This window comes from Pinus tabuliformis, chromosome 8 (genome assembly GCF_031772625.1).
Source record: "Pinus tabuliformis cultivar Carrire ecotype Pingquan chromosome 8, CPIR1, whole genome shotgun sequence".
Taxonomy (NCBI): Eukaryota; Viridiplantae; Streptophyta; class Pinopsida; order Pinales; family Pinaceae; genus Pinus; species Pinus tabuliformis.
Genome location: NC_142294.1, coordinates 153,952,661 through 153,972,096, shown reverse-complemented (window position 1 = coordinate 153,972,096; position 19,436 = coordinate 153,952,661). Strand labels below are relative to the sequence as shown.

Sequence of the window (19,436 nt, the reverse complement as noted above, 5' to 3'; positions counted from 1 at the left end):
GAATAGAGTCGACTACTAGAGGAGGAGAGAAAACACTTGCAAGAGAAGGAACTTTCTTAAGAAATTGAAGAACTCATTGTAATGCAAAACATGTAGGTGGAACTTGAGATGCTAAGCCAAGATGTTGATCTTATGGCGAGCATTCAGCAGGTCGCCATTTAGTCTTCCCCTCCTCTGACAATAGAGAAAGCTCCAAGAAAAGAAGAGGAAATTGTTCCACTTGATGATGGTTCGATCGTGGATACATACAATCATACATCTCCTTCATTCATTAGAGAAAGGATGATTGTGACAGATACCAAGAGAAATACAGAAGCCATGTCCTTCGTAGGTGCTACCAAGTCAAACATAGAGTATCTCATAGACGAGAATAGACATATGGAAAAGAAACTACAGGTTGTGAAGAAACACATTGAGAGACTCCAAGGAGAGGTCTAGAAAGAAACTCCTGCATAGGTATATTTGGAAGAACTTATGGTGGCCATACTTTGTGAAGTATCAACATTCGGAGAAACCACGCGAAGCCTTTATGAGGAGATTGTCACCATGCATAAAGCAATTGTTTGCTTGCAAGTCATGCAATAGAAGTGAAAATATAATGCTAAAGCCCTCAAGGATGTTCATACAACCATCAATGCCAAGCATGAGTGGTTAATGCAACACAAATAGGTATTTTCCGAGTTGGTAAAGGAAACAAGGCAATAGACAAAATTGAAGAAAACATAGGTTCAAATGATCATCCAGAGTAACAAACAATTCACCTCATTCATCGCCAACATTGAGGCCTCATATGCACAATTATGCAATAGATTGGATTTCATGGTGAAATCAAACAAGATCCCTTAGTTGGCTCATTCACCGAGGCCAAACGCAGGAATCAAGTTAGGAAGGAGGTTGAAGAATAGTTGGATCAACTCAAGTAGATCACCACCAAGGGATATCTAGATGTGAATAGGAATAATACGAAAAATTTCATTAGTATTCCTATCCATATCAACACTATGTTCCTGCTCAAGAAGGAAATTTAGACTTGTTCCAAATCAGTGTACCCAGATGCAATCAAGGCTAGATTCCACTTCCAGCCCGATCCCATTGCACAGTTTGGGGAAGTTATCACTTGACACCGCTATGTGACCAAGAAACTACAAGTTGAAGTGGTTGAGATGGAGTTTCCCCAAACTCAAGATTAACTTGTTTTGTCTTATTAGGCTGTCCAGTTGACTCTATCCAATTTTGTCTTACATGGGTATGAGAAATATTGTAATATTCTTCTGTAATTAATTGTAAGTGGAATTCCAAGTGTGAATTGTGGAATGTGAAGAGTCATTTTGTAATGAAGTCCAAAGGTCATGGTTGGAAGAAGTCAAATAGTGATGAGGGAAGTCAAAGAGTCACAAAGGATATGAATATTCACCCATTTTGTTATAAATATACCCTCATTAGTCATGTAAATGACTTTTGGCCAATCTTTTGGCTTAGGATCAAAATCTTGGGAGTTTTTTTGAGAGCCTTGTCTTCTCTGTAGCATAGAGGAAGTGTATTTATTTGGAGGAGAAGGTGTTGGTTTCATGTTCCACTATTGGGAGTAATGGTTCTTCAATTGTATCTATATGATCAGGACTTTCACTTTAATAAATGCTCAGAACCGACACGTTTTCATGCTTATGTTGTGAATATGATAGGACTATTCTTGTTATGTTTTCAATATATGTTATTTCATTTACGTTGATGCTTTTGAACTATTTTGTTTGCATTAGTATGAATCTTATTGGATGCGTGTCATTGTATATTTCCATCATGGTTAACTTGTTAACTATTTTGTATGCTAACTTGTGATTCTTTTTATGCTCATGTGTTCCTCTGAAGTTGCATACTATTACAGGCTTCTAAGGGGCTCACTCATTTTCTCTTTGTCATGTTAGAATCTTTCATGCATTGCAATTGGCCCTTCACAAACCTATGCACTTGTTTCACCAAAGTCACAAATACATGATTCTATGCATTATTGCAACCAAGGCATAACACTAAAATCGTCTATTTCGGCAACCGTGTCATATTTCGGATGGGGATCCTACTCCAAATGGCATTAGGTATAATTGGGACTTCATATTGGGGAGAATCCCTAAATGTTGGTGGGTCCAGCATTGTCAACATAAAGGGATCGTTATTCGAGAAAAGATACCAAATTGTAACAATTTTTGGGATGAATTCATCCAAGAAGAATTGTGAGACAAGGACCTTCATAAGAAGAAGAAGACTTCTGATGATAACATGGCTCTTGTAGGGAGGATGTAGGGCAAGCAAAAGAAGGACTTTAACAATTTGATGTCTTATCCCTATGGAAAATATGAAGATTATTGATGAAAGTGTTTGTGGATGAAGAAGGGAGACAATAAGAAGAATAATGGGAAGGAGATAGTTGGTGCTACTACATCCTATGAACTCGATGACCTCTAAGGAAGTTTGGAGGATGAGGAATTTTCTCTAGTTTCTCATTTCTCTGAGTGTACCATCAATGATACTACATGGTATGTGGATATTTGAGCGTAAAATCATATGATAGGTTCACATGGAGCCTTTTAGACTCTAGAAAAATGTAACTCAAAGATGCACATGGTGGTTGGCGACAAGAGTGAGAAAGCGATCAAAGGATCAAGTGTTATGCCATTCATGATGGATTCAAATAGGTTATTACTAATTCAAGATGTACTGTGGGTACCAAAGCTCAAATACAGTGTATTTCCTGTCTCACCGATCAAGAAAAGTTTTAAGGTAATTTTCCAAGATGGGAGAGTGAGACTTAGGCCCAAAGGCTCAAACTCTAATGGTGTTGTCATTCAAGTTAGGGAGCGTGGTATATAGCGATTGATGGGAAAGGCTATAGATCATGACAAGAATCCAGTTCTTGAGACTCAAAGGCAGTCTAGTTTGAGGGCAGGTTCAGAGGGAGTATCCGCAACCCAAGAAGAGTGCATGGTCAGTTGGGAGTAAGGGTACCTCTATAACTAGAAAGAAGGAACCATGGGATGGCATGAAGGATTTTCAAAAAATGAAGAAGTGGGGAGTTTTTAATGGAAGAGATGCTACCAAGAAGAGTGTGGTGCATTCCACCGAGCATGCTATAGTGGTGAATGTTAGACATTGGGCTAGTTTTGTCGATGATGATGAGATACTTCTGAGTGGTGGAAGTACCTTCCTCGCTAAGATGGATGGTTGATTTGTGTATCTTGGGAGGTACTCCCAGAAAACCTAGGGTACTGGATTTTTGAGGAGTTGACCAAAAAAAGTGGTTTTCAGGAAGTGTACCCAAGCAGTGGGTTTTATACACAAGGTTGTGGGTGTGAAACCAAGTTGAGAAAATGTTATTTTATTAATGGATGGATGAGGGGCACCCTTGATGGTCTATGGGGAACCTATGGCATCATGATGTAGCGAAAGGAGAATGAATTAGAGTTTATTTTTAATGTACTTGGATTTTTGGTGTTTGGTTCATGTCTGCTTGACCAATATGACGTGACCCTTAGTGGAGGATGACACCATCATAGATCATTGTAAATGAAGATGGATTCAAGCCTTGTTATTTCACATCACAAGTGAATTCATCTAAGTGATAACCAATCTGAGATAGTCACAAGTCAAAGTAGTTAAATTTGAGTGTGAGGAAGGAAGAGTTTAAGGTATTTTCTCTATTTTTGATTAGGCCAAGATTTTGAGGAGTTGTTAGTCGAGTTTTTATGTGCTTCTAATGCGAGTAACACACATGTTTGTGAGAGGATAATTAGATTTTCTTGGTATCCAAGAAGCGCCAAGACCCTTATAATTTCTAGACAGGATGGCTACAAGGCATGTGGCACATATAGAACAAGGGTTGAGTCCCTTGAATATATGCACAAAAGTTTAATGCCTAGACTATGAGGTTATCACAGGTTTTGGAGGGAAGTTTGGAGGCCAAGTTTAGGGAAGTATTGTGGTAGTTTCAGGAGCCCTAAAAGAGACCCAAATACCTCAGGATATTACACACATGGAAATGACCTTCAAGGTTTCTTTAAGAGACGTCATGAAGGAGGTATGGGATTGGTTTTCTACATGATAATTGCTAAGGTTATGTAGTAGTTTAAGTCTAGTTTAGACAGTGGTTTTATTAGCCCTAGTTCAATCATCTTTAGTATTGGAAGAGGAGTAAAGAGGGTTGTGTGTGGGTTGGTAAGAAACCCTAAGTTGTATGACAAAGGGTAGACTTGTCACTATGTAAGGGAAACCCTAGAAGACCTTATGAACAATATATTTTGGAGCAACTGAAGTACTATTGGAGGGTAGATTATCAAGCCCTAGTATGATCACCCTTGGAGGAAGAAAAGTGACTATACGTGGGAAGCCTGGAATAACCTAAGAGTTGGAATCTTGGAGTAGTAGGAAAGAAATTAGAGGGAAAACTTTCAGTGAGTCTATGTTTAGACATTCTGGGAGCAGCTAAAGGTTTGATAAAGGCAGATTTGATCAACTCGTGATGCAATTGTGAGCAATAGTAGAGGATGAAAAAGACCTACTAGAAGTGTTCAAGGTACATGGATTGAAAGGGTTGTGGAAGTTCTACATTATGAAGTAAGTCAAGTGTACATTGCTCAGGGACATATTGGTAGTCATAAGTTGTTGACTTCAATCCCTAGTCATTCTTGTATCGAGAATAAGTATGAGGGCCACAATCCCTAGTACAGGAGCCCAACATTTGTTGTATTAAAGTTTGTCATATAACATGTTTTGTGCTAAAAATGATCTTGTGTACTATATTGATTCACTGTTGTGAATTCCTGTTATGCCAAGTTCTTGTGTTGCGGCATTTTAGTTTGTTGTGATCGTGACCTTAGAGATAAACTTGATTCTAAGGTGCCAAGGAAAAAGAAACATTGAGTCTTAGTGATTTTGGTGTAGTGGGGGCCACTAGAGAGGGAACTCTTGAGCGAGGAGTTCTCTCCTCCACTAGTCAGTATTCTTCTACTTTATAACCCCATCAAAGCTTGGGTGTATGTGGGGAAGAAGAGTACCCAAAGAGTGTGTTGGGAGGTTAATTGGTGAGTCGACAATGATCAATCAAGACACAACATCCTTCATGTGTGTACACAAACAACAACAAGAAATCAAAAGAACCAACGAAGCTCATGAGATCAAGACTCCACCACTTGGTGCATGATATCTTGGGTTTCTATAAAGTTCTCTTACATGCTTTATTATTGTACAGAATTATCATATTGCAAAATTGAAGAATATGGCATTTGAGTTTTAATTTATGGATTATTGATGTATGTTCCTTAAAGTTATTATGTGTTTCTCATGTTTGATGTGCCTTGATTATGTGTGATTCTCATATCAGATGTTGCTAATGGATGAATCATTTTAAAATGAATATTTATACATTGCATTATTATTTGCAATATAGTAACTTAGACTGTGTCACTTATTTGTTAATAAAATGTAAGCATGGTTTTCTGCATCTGATAACTTGTTGGTACTATTCTGAATTTGTTAAAAAAATAAAAGAAGCTTAGGGAAGGTCCCTACAAATAGTTAACCATCATCTGACATGCTCAAACCTATGTTTACAATAGTCAACAATAGTCAACCTTATTCATTCATAGCCATCCTTTGTCATTGTAACTCAACCATATTCAATTATAGCCAACCATTGTTGACCAAAGTCAACAAAGGTCAACCTTGGTTGGTCATAGAAAAGGTTTAAGCATATTTTTTAATAATAATAATAAAGTTGGATTTTAATAATATTAATAACAACAATAATAATATTAATATTTAGGTTGACTATATTATTATTATATAATTCAACATATAATTAATAACATTAACAATAAAAATGTTATTATTAATATAAATATTAATAACATTAATATTAGTAGTGTTAATGTTAATACAATAAATAATATTAATAGTAGTGTTTGTGAATAACATTTAATATTTAATAATAATATTAGGGTCTTTCAATACAATTTAATAAAGTTGGCTACTAATAACAACAACTACAACAACAATGATAATAAGGTTTACTATATAAGGTGGTCATATTTAGTTATGCTCACCATGTTTTACTATATTTGACCATAGTCACCTAAGTTAGCCTATAGATAATGAAAATCTACTAAACCCTTTCCCAAATGGGTTTTCCACTTAAATCTCGTGTTCTGTGTTTGAATAAATTTATTGAGTTATTTCTTGTTTGAGTGTATGGAGATTTTTATTTTTGGTTAAATAATTTTTTTGTTGTCCTTTTTAACAAGTTAACTATGTTCACGATGATGATTGACAATATTCAAGTATTGTGAACCATTAACTTCAACTAGCCATTATAATCCATAGCCAACAATGGTGAGTCAACCTTGGATAATGATGGTCAACCCACTCTCCACATGGAAAACCATTTTCAAACATGGTTATAATGGTCAAATATGCCCAACCAAGGTCACCATTGTCTAACATGATCAACCACTACCTTCTATTATGAACACCGAGCACCATAATCCGTGATAGAAAAATATGGTTAACCATGGTATACCATGATCAAACATGAACAACCATGGTTTACCATAGTTGTTAATCATAATCTATCATAGTCAAATATAATTAGTTTTGGACAAGCATGGTCATCCATAATAAACTCTATATTGACCCTAAGAAACCCTCCTTAAGTGCAACTTGGACATATTTAGCCATAGTCAACCATAGGTAACCATGCAGGTTAGTCATCAAGTAGCACAACCACATTAGTAAATGTGGTTGATATAGGTCAATCAACTACAATTTCCTTCTTTTATACACCAATTGGTGTATATCAACCACATTTACTAATGTTAATGTGCTAACTTTATTAATGATATATAGCTTTATAAGGCTTATAAATTATCAACAAAAATAATTTTTCTATTTAAACACATCAAATTATGATAACTTTGCTATCAAGGTAGATAGTTATGTACTAGCTATGTTTGATAAGGATTCGGTATGAACACATAGACATGTCAAATAAACAAGTTTGTTTCATAGTTATGTGCTAGCTATGTGCTATCAACCACCATCAACCTACCAATGCTTGAATTTATCAACCATTAATATGGTTGTTATTAAATAAACTTATCAAGCATTTATCTATCAACTTAAACTTAAACCGTTAATTTGATACAAACTAATCAACTTATATCAACCACAAATACTAATGTGGTTGTTCTAACTTTGATATGTATAGTTTAAATGTGGTTGATAGCATAAATCTATGTCATTTAACCATCTATGTATATTATTAACCACTATTAATGTTGTTAATAATGGTTTATAATGATTGTGTATCATTAAGCGATAACCTCAAGGCAAATTGGTGTATGGAAATGATATGGTAGGTCAATCCTGGCTTATCATTGGCCATACAAAAAATAAATCATGGTTGATAATGGTTGACTAAGGTTTACTATAGTTAGCATAGTCATCCTTCTCAATCTTAGTCAACTCTAATTAACCATGGGTAATCATAGTCAATCATGGTCAACCTTAGTTAACCATGAACACGCGTTGTCATTTTCAATAAACACACAGTCAACCATTTAACCATTTTCAACTCCAGTTGAAAATGAGGAGGCATGGTCATCTTCCATTAACCATAGTGCCCATAGTCAATGATGGTCAACCCATAGTCAACCATTGTTAGCAATAGTCAATGTGGTCAACCATTGTTAGCAAATGCTCACCATGCTTTGCCATGGTTAACTATGGCTAGCTATTTTCAGCTATGGTAGGCATGGCTAGTCATCATCAACCATAGCTTACTCGGGTTGACCATAGTAAAAAATGGTCAACCATCGCTTTAGTTAGCCATAGTCAACAATGGTCAACGATAATCAACCATGGTCAACTTTAGTTGGCCATAATCAAACTTCAAAAACCATGGTCATTGCATGCTCAACATGGCAAAGTCAAACTTCAAAAACCATGGTCAGCCCATGCTCAACATGGCAAACGATGGTCATCCATGGTTAGAACAGTCAAACATGCTTAGCCAAGGTCACCATTGTTGACCATGGTCAACCATGACCATCCATTGTCAACATGGATGGCCATAATCTATGGTAGAAAATTATTGTCAATGATGGTGAAATCAATTAAACCATGTTCACCCTTAGTTCACATACTCATTTATGGTTAACATACCCAAGCATAGTCAACTATGGACAATCATGTTCAATAATAGTCAATCATAATCTATCATATTCAACTATAATTAATTGTGGACAACCTTGGTCATCCATAGTTAGCTCTATATTGACCATAATTAACTCTCATTAAAGATTACTTGAATATATTTAGCCTTAGTCAGCGATAATCAACCATGGTCTACTAATCCTCCCCATGGGACTATCAACTAGCACAATATTGTTAGGTGATATTTTCCACCTTAATAACATTTTCCACCTTTTATATACTAATCCGCATATGAAAATGACATATATTTTTATCTTTCTACTTTTAATATTACATCCATCATAACACTGAATATCATTTATCCTCGTGGCGAATAGGTTTTGTCGCAGTTTACAAGTTAGAGAAATCAGAGTAGGAATTTCGAAATTAAACTGATGGTTGCCACATTTTCAGAATTTGTGCCAACTATTTCAACATAGAAATTTCTAGGGTTAAAAGAAATTTTAGATATATTTGATAGACAAATTGCATCGTGACAAACAATTTGCCCAGAGTACCTGGAGGACGAACCGAGAGGACGAACCGAGTTAAAAATTTTATCTCATACTCATTGTGGTCATTCAAAATGCTTACATCGTGGAACATTTTCATATCTAATAAATATGATTTCAATTTCTCAAAAACCTTCAAGGTATTATCTAGGGACGAAAACCATCTTCATTTCCGGTTGCTCTGGACTGTCAAAAAAAATGCCAAACATAAGCTGCAATGCTTAAACAATTCAAATGACTCGTTAATGATACTAAATTTATTGAAATATGTTTTACAGACCTCCTGCGATGTGATTTGATCAGGATCTTCGGAATGCCATGTATTCACACGATCAATAGCTTTATTTGCCTGCAAATTTGTCAGTACATACATAACCATTATCACCAAATAACTATTATCAATAACCAGCTATTGATTTCATGTTGGTGTTTATTTTTTGGTGTTTTTCACCTCTAGTTCCCAGTCACAACGATATGTAATATAAGCGAGTATGAGAGTCTGTATTGCTGTACCACATATCATTCCTGACCATATTCCCTGCAGTGTAAATTCAGTCTGTTATTGACAGTGTTGTGTTATTGCAAAAGGCCTTCATTGCCTTGACATTTCCTCTCTGCAATTTAAAACACAAATGAAAGGAAAGTATATTCACCAAGACACTTAAATTGAATACCCAACCAAGCAACATGCCTAACGGTACTCCAATGACATAGTAACAACCAATGTTGATCCATGCAACATAAGCTTGCCATCCTGATCCAACCGCTACTCCTGCAAATCATGTCAAACCAGAAATGTTTGTTTAGCCATAAAAATAAACAAATTTTAACCCTCAGAAAAGTTTGATAACATTGATTTATATCAAATTAAATGAAATCAAAATGCAGTAGCAACGGGTGCTAAAAATTGATTTCAACCAATATTGACAAATCAACTAAGAGGGCAACTGGTTGACTGGTTATCTTGCTATATTTAAATAGGTCAATGGATAATTAACTGTGTAGATTAGTGGGTTTATGTTATGTCCAGTCCTCACCACGCCATTGTTCCAAATCTGATGGGAGAGATTGAGGGTATGAATCACGGAAGAGAACCAATATTGTGACAAAGATATCGAAATTCGAGTATAATACAATTTTCGATTATAAATAACTGAGTATAAATTATAAAAATATATCAATTATGAACCTTATAAATAATAATATTCCTGATTGGAGAGATTGAGGATTTCTAGATTCATATCTTGCACAATCCTGGTTTATAAATAACAATAATATATATATATATATATATATATATATATATAAAAAATAATAATAATAATAATAATATTTTAATCGTTTGTTTTATAGGTTTCATGCACATATTCAAATATTTATCAGATACTACATTGAAAAATGTAAATAATTGATAATACTAATAACATTTAAATGATCCAAATGACCTGGATCATACACTATATTAAAATTAATCAAAGAGATCAACCAGTTGTTTACTTTTTAGGTACTCCGTTTGAATTTTATAAGCATGTAAAGCCGGAAATAGGGAATCTGTTCTTCAATTTTTTTTAAATCTAGAATTGTAAATAAAATAAAATAAAATAAGATATATATATAAAATCAATTGTTGTCTTGTTTTATAGTTGTCAGGTACATATTCAAATATTTATCAAATACTATTGAATGTAAATATTTGATAATACTAATAACATTTAAATGATCAAAATGACCTGGATCATACAATACATTAAAATTAAATCAACCAGGTGTCTATTTTTTCAGCTACTGTGTTTGAATTTTATAAGCATGTAAAGCTGGAAATAGGGAATCTGTTACTTTAATTTTTAACTGGGTAACTTTGTAACGACAAACCGAGAATACCTGCCATTTCAATATTTGATAAACAGAGAGAAACTGCCATTTCAATATTCGATAACCAGAGAGGCCATTTTGATGTTCCCAACAAAATACCCAAGAGATGGATAATATTCTTGATTACAAAATGAAAATGAATTTTCTAACCACTTAAAGTTAGAAATAGGGAATGTATTAGTTTAACGTTTTACCATGTGACAATAAAGCTGGAAAGCCTGTGATTTCAATAATTTTGATAAGCACAGAAAACCTACCAGTGTTTTAATCTTCCCAACAAAATACTAAGTTGATGCATAATATTCTTCTATTATAAAATGAAAATGAATTGTTAGTAATGAGTGTTAAATGTTTTGTTTTTACCTTGTTCATATTGTTGAAATAATGAAGAAAACTAAATTTAAATTATTGTTATGATGATAATAAGATTGAGACTCTAATCTTAAACCTCATATCCTAATATCTAAAAAGTAATAGAAACTATCCCACTAATATGAAAGCTTATATATTTGAGGATTATCTCACTCAATGAAAAAAAAGCTTGTATAAGTGTGAGTACACTTTCCCGGTATCTTATGTCAAGTGATTAGTTATAGTTTATATATTCCCTTTTTAAGAACCATTTCATATATCATTTATATATTCACTCAGAGCGAGTTAATATATAGTTTACATATTCACTTTTTAACATGGAGAGAGGAAAATGGCTGGGTCAAAAGCGTAGCGTGGTTTGGGCACGGAATAGCGCCAATTCGCGTGTGTCAGCATCCTGTGGGTCCTCGCTGCCGTCTGAAGAGGCCTCGTTGGATGGCTGGATGTGTGAGCTGCGTGGAGGCAGCATGTTGACAGACATTAAAAGGCGTGGTAAGCAGCTGGTGCCTGCGCAGATAGGAATCAACTCCCACTCCGGCACGAAGAAGCCGCTTAAATTTCAGCAGCGTTGTGGATTTCAATCCGTAGAGGCAGGCTTATAGTAATCTTCTCACTGCCGGCTCCTCATCAACAACAAAAGACACATATTCTGAAAACATGGGAGATTTTGTTTTATTTGTTGATCGTGCTTTCACAACCAGGCTCTCATGTTATCGCCCACACTGAAAAAGCTGCTAGGAATCGATATTCATTTATGACGGAGGAATCGAGGGAAGCTTCCACGGCCGACTGTTACCTGAGTCGTTGTCTGCGTGCATTGGAGTGGACAAGCCGCGTGGTGGACGCCGTGTTTGCTGCAGATTGCCGTGGTAATCCACCGTGGCGGTGTGGACGACTGCGTGAGATCAGTGCAGCGAAATCAAGATCTGGGCCTGCGCAATTTGAGTGAATTCTATGGAGACCGAGGAGGCCAGATCTGCGTGAAACTTGTTGCAGTTAGCCGGAGGAAGGCCAAGATTGCAAGAGGCCTAAGAGTGGAATTCATCCCCAAATCAATCCAGCATGGTGATTGAGGCGTGGATGGCAGGACTAAATCTATGTGATGCTTGTGCTGTTTTTTAATTATCGTTCTGGAAATTTTATTGTTTAAGCAACCTAGAAGTTGCAGGGTGTGGATATCTGAAAACTAATTGGGTAAATTTGTCTTCTAAATTATTATATGCGACAATGAAAATGCGAAAATTCGTGCTGATTTGAATCCATTTTCAAAAATGTGTTATTGCTAATTACATATATCAGAATTAGATATTGATAGCTTTTCCAACTTGTGAGAGCTGGTTTTGTTGCTGGTCGTTAAAACCCAGCGATTTGAGACCTTAGTGGCACAGAAGCCACAATCTACAAGGTTCTATAGTTAAAGAGCTGCCAAGGGGAGAAGTTTCCAGCCTGCGTGGTAATGGGATTGTTGGAGCTAGTTAGAGGACCGTGTGGAGTCTAAAAGAAATCTCAAAGCAAGATAAAGCTAGATAAGCTAAACTTTAACAACATGTCTATATTTGAAGATATTTTTGGTTCAGATGATGATCTTTTTCTCATGTGGGCATTTGGCATTAACGTGGATAGTATGTTCAACTCGGACCACGAGAACCAAGAGGCACAGTCTGTTGTGCAAGATCCTGAGATTGAAGACACACAAGCTGATCATGATGTAAAGAGAGACAAACTATTGAAGATCAATTGGACGAGCCACATGAAGTTGATTGCAAAGACGTGGCAGAAGAAGACAAAGCTCGAGAGAATTTAAATTGTGATAATCTCATTAATATTTCTGTGTGTGCAGACGTTACATCAATGAATGATGAAGACATCATAGCTGACTTTCAAATGGTTGAGGGAAAATTCTCCTATCCAGCCTGTCTCAATCTTGAGAAAGGTGAGAATAAGAATTCAAGCTTTCCATCACTCGGGAAGAAATGAGGTGAAGATACATCACTATCTCATGGGAGGAAAGAGAAGATGAAGCCTCGATTCAAGATGAACAAGTATGGATTCACAAGCAAAAAGACCAAAATGAAAACCTCTGTTACCAAGTTTTTCATGTTTTAATTTAATACTAGCTGAGACTAGATGTTATTGTTCAGTACCCTTTCTCCATTAAGGGGGATTGTTGGAAGTAATGGAGAAAGATAAACTTAGATTATTGTTATGATGATGATAGGATTGAGACTTTAATTTTAGACCTATCCCATTAATATGAAAGCCTGTATATTTGAGGTTCATTTGATTCAATGAAAAAAAGCTTGTAGGAGTGTTTGTACACTCTCCAAGTATCTCACCTCGAGAGCCAGTTAATATATAGTTTATATATTCACTTTTTAACACGTACAAACTATATATTTCACCAATGCACCAGAGTCCAAACATCCGAGATATGATTTTCTGAAAAAAAAAAAAAATAGCAATAACAACCACACTGCTTAAAAACAACACTTTCCTGAGAGTACAGGCTGAACACTGTTAAGAAGGATAGTAAATGCCAGCAAAATCGCCAATTTAGAAACCGCCTCTATGATGATTGTACTGCTAGTAAACACCTGAGCGAAATCTTGGCGAAACACAACAATCAGAACCAAAAAAACAAATCCTATAGCACTCGAAGTACTTGCACAAACAATCACTGCAAATTTAGCTCCTTTTCCATTTCCAGCGCCTAGCTCATTGGCAACCCTCACTCTGCATTAAAAATCTACAAATTAATCGAGGCATAATGTAACCCTTGAAAATTCTGAAATATGATTTCCGGTACCTTTCCAAATTCTAGTATGGTGAGCATACCCTATTGCCGTTAAAAATCCAATTGGTATCATCATTTCCCAACTGTTGACGTTGATGCTGTAAGAAATGAGATGAAAACTCATATATGTTAAAATATAGGATTTTACAGTATTTTTCTTTATTCTAAAATAATATAAACAGATGAAAACACGTTGTACCAGATTGAAAGGGAATCAACTGCTACTTCCGCATCTGCTAGATGCCCTGTCAAGAGGATCAATACTCTGTAATACCAAGTTTCTAAACTGTTTGATGAGAAAACGAATGTCAGCTCCTTGTTCAGAACTATACTTTATAAAACTAAAATTTTACATTGATTAAGAATAGTTTCAAGATCGAGATGAGTGCAGCTAACCATAGCATCACACCAGATGCGACAGATAATTTGATATAAGGCCACAGATCCTGGAATGCTTGTCTTGATAGTCCAGTCCATGTCTGGGGACAACCTCCACAGATAATGTAGAAAAATTGGCAAATCGGAGGCAGCCACCATGCTAAATTCAATGTCATAGCTGCTCCGATAAGTCCCATATGCAATTTAACAACAAAGAGCCAGCTCAGAAAAACATGAAGTGCCAAAGTGGCTCCAGTGATCCAAGCAATGACCATGTTTTTCAACTGACACTGCAAGTATCTCTGAATTGGGAACATGAAAACACAAGCAAAATGCTGAGGAATGAACCAGATGGAAACTGATCCGGCTAGTTCAGCAATATCATCGGCCTGCCCCAACAGCTTCAAAATGGGGGTGGCAAATATATAGATTGGCAACAGAAGGATCCCAACAAAAAATAGCACTATGCAAGAGCGCTGCATATATATTCCGAGCATGTGGTATTGCTTAGCACCATATGCTTGGCCGCACAGTGTTTGCAAGGCGCTTGCCATTCCAAGCTGCCATGTCAAAAGACACTCAGAACTAGATCAGTAATATTATATATAAAATCCAGAGAGTTTCTATTATTTGCCTCTCTAATGCCCTCAGCCTCTGAAGCTACCATCGGTTGTCCTTAAAAGAAACTAAAGTAAGGGAAAATTGAGTGGGTGTTACAATGCCACATTATTTTTTCTATTTTGTTTAGAAATTTAAGGGATATGTTTGGTAAGTTGTGATTGATTTTAAGAGTAAATTTCTGATCCTCTTTACCCATAGTTTGGAAGAGCCTTGGTATATTTGACTTATAAAATATATTTCTAGTGTTGTAACAGTAGGCACCATAGTTATCAAATTAACCACAATCTAAGCAAGAATTGGAAAATTCATGTATTCGGTTCAAATAACGAATATTTGGATAAAATTTGATCAAGTTTGTGCATAGATGTGTTCATTCGGCACCTTGTTGAATGAAACAATATTTCGTTTTTCAATGGAGTTAAGAGGGGACGCACCATGGTCAATAGTAATGACTGGTCGGAGAGAAATGTTAATATGCTTCGGCTTGGTTTAGTTTTACTCTTAGTTCAGCTTCTTTGAAAAAGATAGCTTTGCTAGGGCTTGGTTTAGTTTTACTCTAGTTCCAGCCTTTTTGAAAAAGATAATTTTGCTCAGGATTAGTTTACGTAGAATATTGGTCAGTATTTTTGAATATATATAAAAAAAATTACTACTCTTCTCATAGAAAAAGGAGAGAAATAATTGTGAAATAAAAAAATAAAAATTTTATTTTTTAATTTTATTGTTGTTTTAGAAGATTGGAAAGTTAAGAAAGTAGAGAAAGAGAGAATTTTTAAGGTGAATTAAGATTTATTTTCTGTTTAGAATGTGTATTTATTTATTCAGTAGAATTTTGAAACTAATTAATGAAGTTAAATTTACCTTTTGAAAATAAGGTGAGAGAGAAAAGAGAAAGCTATTTTTTTAATGATATATTTAAAATTGTTAAAGTTGTTATATTATTTAGAATTATTAAAAATATTTAAAAATTTCGAAATAAATGACTAAAAACAATTAACGGAAAACATTATTGTTAGAGGGAAAAAGATATACATATTCCACTCTTTAAGATGCATACTATAAAATTTATATATATATATATATATATATATATATATATATTTCAGTCTTTAAGATGTAAAGTAGAGAATTTTTTAGGAATTGAAAATTTTTCATCTGAATTTTTATAATATCTTATAGAATTCGAATTAAAACTGGGTTTTTATAATATCTTATAGAATTCGAATTAAAACCGGGTAACTATAACAAGCACTAGATTTGAAGTTCAACCTCCATACTATTCTAATTAGTTACGAATAAACTTATATAGATAGCAGATTCCTAAAATATTCCAGAATCTAAGATACTCTGAACATAAAATTGCCAGTTAAAAATTCACCATGATATCATCAACAACCAAAAAAAAAGCATAACACTTCGGAAAAAAACAGTGTGGAAGCTTACCAGCAATCCAAAATTGAATCCGAAAACGACAGTAGAAGCAATGGAGATGGCAGCTAATTCCAACTCTCCCAAGTGCCCAGCGAAAGCCTGAGTAACAACATTCGTCCCATACAGGGCGACGCGAGTGAATATTGCAGGTCCCGCAATCCTCCATAGCATTTTTGATTCCTCCCAGAACCGTCGCCCTGTATGGTTTGAGCATATCAGTGCCCAATTTTGGCTGCCATGTTCGTTCCTCTCCTCAACAAGTGGATCGCGCAGAGTGTCCGGTTCCTCGTTCATTTTACTATGAATGTTCAGGCCGAGAAGATAGAACACAGAATGAGACGGAGGATACTTATCATTTCGCGCAACGTTCCCAGCTATCATTCAACGTTGACTGATCAATCGACGGCATTGCCGGATTGTAGGTTTTTGGCACATCTTGTTGTCAAATTTGTCTAGATTTTGTCCAGATTTCCACAGTAATTTGTTGAAATTATTAATTCGATTCCTGAAACTGCACAATTTAGTTGTTGGAATTATTAATTCCATTCCTCAAACCGCACAATTTAGTTGTTGGAATTATTAATTCGATTCCTCAAACTGCACAATTTAGATGTCCTACGCTGAATATATTTATGCATTAAAAATACATTTTAAATACAAACAAAATCTGACCAAAACTTTTTGGCGCCAAAAACTCCAAAATGTATAAGAGTTAGGTAACACCATTAGATATCAACCATTGACATCGTGATTGTGCTTCCGATGTTACGGCCGTGGAAAGCGAAATCGAAATGAGGGGTTCGCTGACGCCAGCAGTTAGGTCATTCACACAAATAATTTTGATGCGCTACTAAATAAGATTGGAGTTGTGAGGCCTCCGGAGAAACCTGTTGGAATATCGTTATTTTTTTTTTCTAAAGTAAAGAATTTGATAGACGGTAAGAATGCTTCAATTTTGTTTTCATGGTGAAAATAAATTTAGTGCTATCACAAATCATTTAAAATTTCTAAACTTAATAACTGATTGAAATTTCCAAAAAAAATAAATAGAAATTTAACATGCCAAAATTTCTATGATCATAATGAAACACAGATGCATGGATGAATACTGAGCAAAACACCTGCACGCATGAATCTGATAAGTGAGACACTTGAACGAGTCAATCCTAATAAGACTCACGTGCATTAACGAATGAATTCGCTAAGTGAGTCACTTGAACGAGTCAATCCCAATAAGACTCACGTGCATGAATAAGGACTCTCCAACCAGCATGCTCAGGCAGGCGTGAATATGACTCTTTGCTGTGAATATTGACGACTCCACGCCTGAATCTGATAATTGAGTCACTTGAACGAGTCAATCCTAATAAGACTCACGTGCATGAATAAGGACTCTCCAACTAGCGTCCTAAGGCAGGCGTGAATGTGTGTCTTTGGTGTGTGAAGCCGTGGTTGAGAGTAGTTGCAGTTGTAGAGTGTGAGAGTGCGTCCCTAGGGTGTTGTGTAGTCACCAACCCTCGTAAAGGGGAAAGCGGATAGCAACAGCAGTAGTGGATAGCATAGCAGATAGGTATAGCGGATAGCAGAAAGGGGCAGCGGCTCTAGGGTGTTGTGTAGTCACCAACCCTCCTAAACCGGAAAACGGATAGCAACAGCAGTAGTGGATAGCATAGCAGACAGGTATAGCGGATAGCAGAAAGGGGCAGCCGGGTTCAGATAACAGCGATGAAGAGTAGGGCAAAGACCGAATTTTACAAGCATGTATTGAGGAATGGGTTGGACTTACATCTTTCTCATAATAGGCTGTATGGAAATGCATTCAAACATGACAACGTGACAAAGAAACTAGAGAACTTGTGGAGACAAATGATTTAGGACAAGTGAAAATTGCCTCATCTAGCAAAGTTTAGAAGTGGGTTTGAGTCAATGTGAAACATTATCCGGGCATTTTAAAACGAAGACTATCCTATTTAAAATGGGAGCAAACAAGGAAAAAATGGTTTCAAAGGGAAAGCACTTGAGCGCTTTGCAATAAGCACTCAAACAAGTCCCCTCTACAAACATGTGGTAAGAAGAAGTCCGAGAGGAAAAGTCATTGATGATTTTGTCTTCTATAATCCCACATCCACACCTCTCGTCTGGTTATCTGATGTTATGTGAAGGAACTGTTAAATGCAAAACAAAGGTTGGAGGTTTTAGAAGCTAAAGAGTAGGAAAGAGATCATAAAATTCATATAATAACAGTTGAGAACAAATCTTTAGCAGAAAGTAATAAAGTTTTGAAAGAACAAGTGACATTGTTACATGAAGCTCTCCTAATAGGGAAGACAAAATGGCAACGCATGAAGGCAAATGTGCAAAACATAAAGAAATTTGTAGTGGAAAGTATAGAGGTAGTGAATGCGAAATCATTCGAGGATAAAGGGAAAACGATTGCCCAAATAGATAACCATGAAGAGAAAGCAAGAGAAGAAAGGAAAGGAGATTCCACCGAAGTTTCCAAAACTTGGGCATAAGTTATTAGCAATTTTGCTAATAAGGAAGGAGAAACAAACATTCGGATTGACAACATGCAAGATAGAGAAGGCAAGGAAAGATAAAGTAGAGCAGCAAACAGAATTATTAAAAGGGTGAAAGACTATGGGAAAAATGAATGTACTCTTGACCTTGCACAAGACTTTTTGAAACACAAGTTGCTATGGCAAGGAAAAATATGCCAGCATGGAGGGTCGGTAAGTTTAAGGGTGAGAGAGTCAGGCCCATAAAAGTCATCATGCCTAGCTTGCATGATAAATATATCATTCTAACCAAGAAGCATCTCTTGAGGGGTTCTCATTTTTTTCTAGATTGAGATTTAACTGTAAGACAATAGGAGGAAAAGAGGGAGGAAATGTTGAAAGTTAGGGCAGCAAGAGATGAAGGCAAGAGAGCATGGATGTGTAAAGGTAAAGTTGTGATAGTGTGATTTGGACTTCCTTCCAAAACAGAGCAGGAAGATGGTAATAAAGAAGAGGCAAATAACTCTTCAATAGGAAATTAGGAAGCAAGGTTAGTATGGGAAAGAATGGACAAAGACTAAAATGTGAGTCATGCATGTCAAAATAAATAGCAATCAAGTCATACCTAGGTTTCCTTAAGATTAGTTTGTCAGAATTGCAAAGGTTACCCATGGAGATGGGGACCTGGGTTAGGGCATATTGCGGAAGATAGAGACATAATTT

The 19,436-nt window shown here is 35.8% G+C and overlaps 1 protein-coding gene across 1 annotated transcript; it reads right to left on the bottom strand.

Moving 5' to 3' along the window:
• Positions 1 to 8,775: 8,775 nt before the first annotated feature.
• LOC149234592 (protein DETOXIFICATION 27-like) lies at positions 8,776 to 16,589 on the bottom strand. The gene is made up of 9 exons (XM_089461207.1): positions 16,228 to 16,589; positions 14,182 to 14,723; positions 13,985 to 14,071; positions 13,827 to 13,883; positions 13,480 to 13,724; positions 9,401 to 9,513; positions 9,199 to 9,285; positions 9,028 to 9,096; positions 8,776 to 8,933 (listed from the first exon to the last, which is right to left on the bottom strand). Exons 1-9 carry the CDS (start codon positions 16,507 to 16,509, stop codon positions 8,895 to 8,897), a joined length of 1,521 nt encoding a protein of 506 aa, XP_089317333.1. The 5' UTR covers positions 16,510 to 16,589; the 3' UTR covers positions 8,776 to 8,894.
• Between the last annotated feature and the right edge of the window lie 2,847 nt (positions 16,590 to 19,436).